Source organism: Malus sylvestris, chromosome 2, assembly GCF_916048215.2.
Source record: "Malus sylvestris chromosome 2, drMalSylv7.2, whole genome shotgun sequence".
In the NCBI taxonomy this organism is placed as follows: domain Eukaryota; kingdom Viridiplantae; phylum Streptophyta; class Magnoliopsida; order Rosales; family Rosaceae; genus Malus; species Malus sylvestris.
In genome coordinates, this window is record NC_062261.1 from 14,839,539 (window position 1) to 14,846,368 (window position 6,830).

The following is a 6,830-nucleotide window of genomic DNA, read 5'->3' on the forward strand; positions in this document are numbered from 1 at the left end:
CACAGATAAAAGCACAAAAGGACCCAAAATGACCCCATTATCCAACAAATCAATAAGCATTTTGAATAAATTTGAAAACAACCCACCCATCTCTAACAAACAAAATACCTAAAGGACCTTCCATTATCAAACATTTGAATAAAGAAAACAAAAGAAAGCACCCAAATTTCAACTTTTGTTAAACAATTATACAAAGGACCCCCAAGACCACCACCACCCAAACTACATTTTCCCCGAGGCCTCGACAACAATACACAGCACCCACCAGACCCTTGGACCACCAGCACCCAAACAACCTTTTTCTCGATAACAATAAACAAATGACCCACATGACCCCCATTCTATAACATATTCGTAAGCATTTCGATTAAACAATCAATGAAACCCACAAATCGCCAATAAAGATTTTCGAATCAACTAACCCAGAAAAACGGGAATAAAAAAGGGATGCAACAAAGCACAAAATGAACTGAAATTTGTACTTACAGTAGGTAGGCGTTGTTTGCTCGGGATCATCGCGCACATTCCACCCCATTTCAAATCCTTCGAAATACTGTCAAGTCTTTCGAAAACCAGAAGAACTTAGGGTTTTCAACAAAAACGAACAAAAGGAAGGTAGGCGACGACAACACGAACTTAGGGTTTTCGCTCAATGAACTATTGATCACGATTTGGACGGCAATTTAGGGCGAGTGATATGAAATTAGGGTTAGGGTTCTTTGATTTAGGAACTGGAACGAAAGAAATGGAAGGGAATCACACGGGTTGGGGCTTTACGCTTCAATTCGAATTGCACGATTCACGAGGGAAGTTTTTTTAAAATATTTGATTAAATTTTTTTTTATTTTAAATTTTTTGTGATATACACGTGTCATCCTTTTAGATGATTTACCTGTATCAGATGCCAACGTGGAAGTTCATATGTGGAGATGATGGGACGTGGCATATGCCACGTCATCATATAACGGACCAATTGGCAACCAATGTAACGGAGGTAGCACATTGCAACAAATTCGTAAGTAAAGGTATGACATTGAAACTTTTTAACAATGAGGTATGAAACTGTTAACGACCTAATAGTTGAGGTAATTTTTTGTAATTTACCCTTAATAATTTTGTTCAATTGTAGAGTTTGGATGGAAAATTTGCAAAAGTTTGTCAACGTTATATTTACGCACATTCATAATAGTCTAGGTGGTGCTTGTGCGAACATCCGAAACATATTTTTCTTTTAATAAGGAACAAAAACACACATAAAGGGCATAAATCCTGTAGCAGAAATTAAAATATTTTCATTCATATTGTACCTGCTTCTACCTTACAACAGAAATTAAAATATTTTCATTCATATTGTACCTGCTTCTACCTTACAACAGAAAAAGCATGAGACTGCTCTCAATCCAACAAGGCATAAAATCCCATGTCCCATACCAATTACTTTGTTGAACTACATTTCGACAAATATATCAAACGGAACCGAAAATAGGAAGGTAAGACTAAGAAGTTTAATGGATGACTGTTTTATGCAGAGATGGAACTGAGGAGATCAGTAAGTCATAAGGGGTGACGCACTACAATGGACATCAGAAGCGTCGGAGATCCTTTGTTTTGGAGATAATGTCGTAATGGCAGCAGCGTCAACATCGAGATTCAGATAAGTTTTCCTCTTTTGTGTCTCTGAACTTGCCTTCTCGTCTGAAGCTTCAGCGATTGGACTCAAAGGCTCCGCTTCCTTTGTGGGGCCAGACAGCATGGCTTGAGCTTCTGTCACCACCGATGCATTATCTTCAGTTGCATATAGAATTTTCTGTACAGCAGCAACAACCTGTATGAAGAATAAAGACCATCAGCTTGCACTTTGCCTATTTGTAGTGGTCACAAAGAAAAGTTTCAAGTAATTCCGACACCAAAGAAAACCAAAACCGAAGAGTGACAGTACAGTACAGTTAGGTGCTCAATCTCAGGACTCTGGCAAAGTATCTCAATATCCCTGAGCTTTGCAAAGTAGAAATCCCGCTCCTTCTCAAGGCTATCCACCGACAGCTTCAACTCCGTGATCTGCATTCAAATTAGCATTAGACCATCTAAAATTTGTTGACTGAATTCTCCCTCCTGTACTTACTGAAAGTACCTGTTCATCATATGCAGGGGGAGTAGGGCCTCCACTAGAAGAAGGCCTCGAGGTCTTCCCTGATTGACTTGTGGGGTTCACCGAAGGTGCTACATCATTTCTTCGAGCAGTGTGGGTGGACTGAGATCTTTGGGTAGCTGCTGCACCCTTAGCTGATGATTGCAATTGGGCACCTCTCTTATTTCCTTCTTTCCCAACCTTGCAAGCTTCTTTCCCTCCTTTGCAAGCTTCTCTTCTTTCCAGAGCATTGTAACTAACAGAGACAACAAAAGGTATATCATCTATACACACAATTTCCCCCTAATTTCTTTGAAATAGCCGAAAGGCCAAGGAACTAGCAAACTGTCTTGAGTTAAATATTTCATCGGTTCTGTTCCGTAAGCATCCTATACAAGCGTATGTTACGAATTTGCAGAGCATGATGGAGCCAGTAACTCCCCAATGTACTAACCTAACAGAAAGGTGCTACCAAACAGAATGCAAATGAGAGAGCATAACTATAAAATGTCGAAATTAAATTTGATTCCTACAAAGGCAGAATCAAAATGAAAATTCACAAGAATACGAGTTTTAAATTCAAAGATGGATGAAGCCCAAATTAATGTGTAAACATATTCAGCATGCCTAACAGATTTACAAACACTCAAGAGTTCAATTTACAACAAAATGCAAACCCAAACAACATATAAGAGTGATATCATTAAACCCCTAAATCGATATTAAATGAAAGGGAATTTCAAGAAAACAAATGCAATTAGGCGTCGAACTTACTTGCTCATACAGCCTCCATTGACAGAATCGCAGTATCGTTTCATCCACTGCATAAACTCCAAATTATCAAGCGGCCTTCCTTTCACGAGCTTGCTCACCTCAATGTACTAAAAAAAACCCCAAACACACACACACACACACAGAAAACAAAAAGGGTTAACACATCGCAGAAATTGAAGAAAAAAATGAAGATCAAATCTACTCCGGTTAGATTTAAACTACAAGAAAGAAAGCGAAGAAGATTGAACCTTGGTTATTTTGAGTTTGTTGAAAACGTCCTGAAGAACCTTGTAGTTCTGAATCATCTCGTACTCACTCTTGGCATCAAAATTTACCTTGTGCATCGGCACAATACCATTATGAACGGCATCCATGAGCTGGCAGTGAACGGCACCGGAACAAGCCTGCAAAACACAAATCGGAGAAAATCGATGAGCCAAAAGAGTAATTCGAAGGGTAAAATGTTAGGGTTAGGGTTTGGAGAAAATACCTCTTCGACTTTGCTGAGATTGAGATGGAGAGTGGAGTTGATCCAGGCCAAGATCTCTGTCCTGCCTACGAAGTAAGCACCGTCCATCATACCAATATTCGTCGCCATGGGAGATTCTGGTAAGGTCTCTAAGTCGAGAGTGAGAGAGGGGAATTTAAAAATGGGAGGCGTCTGGGGGAGCGGGATCTTCTCAATTTAAATTCAAAAGTGGCTTTCGGATCGAACCGTTTGTCTGGAAAGTTGGATAGCTGTGGGCTTTTAAACCGCTTTACAGAAGCCCAAGCATTAAGCCCAATATTCAGGCTGCTTCTTGAAAGTGCGTCTGTGTTATTTGCTTTTCTTGTTTTTGTCAAACGATGGCAAAACACAATGGTGGGATAACTTAGGGTTTGTTTGGATGTAATTTTAAAATGATTGAAAATGCTTTAAGTGAAATTGATTTTGAGTTCTAAAATCACTTTAAGTGCTTTTGTATTGAGGGAATTGATTTTTGCACTCTTTTATAGCAAGTCCACCCCTAAAAATGCACTGGTGCACATCCCATTTAATCCATTCAAATGAATAGTAATCGACTCTCATGAACAATGATTGGTCAAATGCATCTCCACCCCTAAAAATGCGCTGGCATCCAGCCTAATCAATTCATATTAAAATATTATTAAATATTTTATAAAATATGTGGCGTATTTCGGTTAACTAAAATATGTGGTGTGTTTTGGACAAAAATACCCTTCCCTTATTCAATAGTTTCACCATCTAATCCTAGAAAACCCTAATCTTCTATAATCTCATCACATTTCACAGCTATACTCCGCAACTGCAGTCGTAGTGGGACAAAATCTTGACGTCTCTATATCTCCACATCTTCCTTGCTTTGCCCTTTCCATTTGCTTCATCTTCCTCGCTTCACCCATCCCACTAAGCTCGTCTCGAGTTTTTCGCTGTTCGGAGAAAACCGAAATACCACATCCCAATTGAAAATCGGCTGGCAAGATCAATAGAGAAGCAGAGAGGATCGATCGTCCTCAACGTTGAAGATCAATAGTAGCAGCGGAAGTAGCAGCGATTTAGTGGGCTTTGACGTCAGGCTGACGCAAGCCTGACGTCAGATGGCCCCGCTCTTGGGTCTGTCAATTTTGGGCCGGCCTATTGCCTGGCTTGGGCTGGGTGTTAAGCCTATTAGGATGGGGTGGAGCAAAAAAAGGCAAATTGGTCCATTTTTTGAGCTGGGTGCCTGCCTAAAAAGTCCCTGGTGGACTTGCTCTTATGATATTATGCACTTCTATATGTTTAATTACGTCTCTTCATTTTTATTTTTTTTTAACTTTTGTTCGATCCAATAACTAAAAAAAAGAAAGAGAGTCGTGCATTGCAAGAAGTAAAAAAAGGGAATGCGAAAATCACTTTTATTGTATTACCTTATGAAGCAAGAATACTCTAATCTGGGTTCATATTAGGGCTGGGCAAACGGGTCCTGGACCCGCGGGTAGGGGCGGGTAATGCGGGTAAGGGGCGGGTACGGGGCGGGTACAGATATTGTAAATTCAAAAGGGGGCGGGGCGGGCCGGGTATAGGTAAATAACGGGGCGGGACGGGTACAGAAATGGGAAAATACGGGCCCCCAGCCCGGACCGTTGATTCCTACCTTGATTTCCTACGTTGATTTCCTACCATTGATTTCACCCTCTCTCTCTCTCTCTCTCTCTCTTATTCTTGTCCGAGACTCCCAAGACTCTCATTCTCAGACTCACTTCCTCAACTTTCCATTCTCTCGATCTCTCCTCCCTCGATCTCTCCTCCTTGAATCTCCTTCAACCTTCCAACATGCAAAATCTCCTTGAATCTCCTTTATCGCCGCCACCATCATCATCAGACCTCGATCTAGGGTTTACACTGAGGCTTCGCCGTCGATGAGCTAGGGTACCGGGAGGTGGGCCTGAGAAGAGCTTCGGGTCCGGATCCTACTCCGACGTGTACATAGCCCTCCGAATCTCCGTCAACCTTACCGTGAGGTCCGCGGCTATCAGTCGGCGTTACGAGAAATCGAAGCCCTCCGCCGCCATTGATGGGTTGATGAATCCAAATGGGTTCTCAAATTATATGCTTTTTTATCAAAGGGTACGTGTTTGTTCTATAAAGTTCCTCACTTTCTTGTATATTGCCATTTTAGTATGCCCGTAAATTTCCTTTTTCTTTTGATGTTTGGATGCGATTGCAGTGCATCTGTTTGTGGGTATTTTTTTTTCTGGGATTTTTGTGCTTGCTGTGTTTGCATGGCTCTTGGGATTCATCTAACTGATAGGTGGAAAATTTGAGATGGGTTTGATTTATTTGAGATGAAATGTTTCTGAGTAGGTGGTTTTTCAGGTTGAAAATCTGTACTTTGTGTGATGTTCATGACTTTTTTGGATTTCAGTGATGAAATTTTGTGGTGATTTATGTTTATGTCATTCTGTTCGAATCAATAATTTGGATTTAAGACTATTCGGTTGTAATGTGGGTAGCTGGGATTCTGTCCAACTGATCAATAATGTCGGAGTTGTGGGAAATTAATGGGAGTTTGTGCATAGTTGCTCGCATAGCTGCGGTTCGATTGAGTATAGTTTTGTTTGTCTATCATGTTTGTAATGGACTTGAGATTGCAATGCAGCACGTGTGATCAGATTTTGTTTCAGTGATATATAGTGGTTAATAAGAATGTGAGGTTGCTACCATAATTCACTTGTCATGAAATCTTTGTGCATTTATATTTAATAGATCATGTTTCCATTTGTATCTAGTCGAATGACATGACTAATATGACTATGCGTCAAGTTCACTTTTGTACAGTGAGTATCTGAAGACAATTTGAAAAAACTGAATTTAGATGGTTATGACATGATAAATTTTCAAGTTCAATGAGGATAATATGATGTTTATATTCTATTTTTGCTTACAGATTCAATGAGGAATTGAGGATTGTTGTTGGAACTTGGGCGTTGGATGTGGTTTTAATTTGAAATTTATTGCGGTTGTCATGTTTATGTTGTTTTGGAGTATTTGATTTTTGGAATTTGGATGTCTTGGACTTTCGGATATTGTGTATGTGGATTTCATTTTTAGATGTTGGAGGACGATGTAATATTGTTATTTTGGATGTATTGTTAAAACTTAATTTATGAACTTGGATATTAGACTTTGTATTTAGATTAGATGTGAATAATGGTGAATTTGTGCAAAATCTGCATAAATGCAGTGTCACTGTGATTGTGCAGTTGCAAATTGCAATCTGTGCAGTTTGCAAACTGTGCAGTGCAGTTAAAAAAAAAAAAAAAGGTACCCGTGGACCCGGCCCGAACCGGCCCGTTTTAACCGGGCCGGGTAATGTCCGGTTCCTATACAAGAAAATCCAATCCCCGCCCCGTCCCGGCCCGTTTCGGGTAATGTCAGGTTCCTACA

General features: G+C 40.1%; 1 protein-coding gene and 1 long non-coding RNA gene across 2 annotated transcripts; one reads left to right on the plus strand and one right to left on the minus strand.

Annotated features, from left to right (window-relative positions):
• Nucleotides 1–1,272: 1,272 nt before the first annotated feature.
• Nucleotides 1,273–3,567, minus strand: LOC126584436 (microtubule-associated protein RP/EB family member 1C). Its single transcript, XM_050248821.1, has 6 exons — nucleotides 3,393–3,567; nucleotides 3,151–3,306; nucleotides 2,903–3,009; nucleotides 2,132–2,384; nucleotides 1,945–2,058; nucleotides 1,273–1,825 (listed from the first exon to the last, which is right to left on the minus strand). Exons 1-6 carry the CDS (start codon nucleotides 3,498–3,500, stop codon nucleotides 1,547–1,549), a joined length of 1,017 nt encoding a protein of 338 aa, XP_050104778.1. The 5' UTR covers nucleotides 3,501–3,567; the 3' UTR covers nucleotides 1,273–1,546.
• A 1,468-nt stretch (nucleotides 3,568–5,035) lies between these two features.
• LOC126586574 (uncharacterized) lies at nucleotides 5,036–6,578 on the plus strand. The gene is made up of 2 exons (XR_007610860.1): nucleotides 5,036–5,510; nucleotides 6,331–6,578. It is a non-coding gene; the product is annotated as an uncharacterized LOC126586574 (long non-coding RNA).
• Nucleotides 6,579–6,830: the final 252 nt, after the last annotated feature.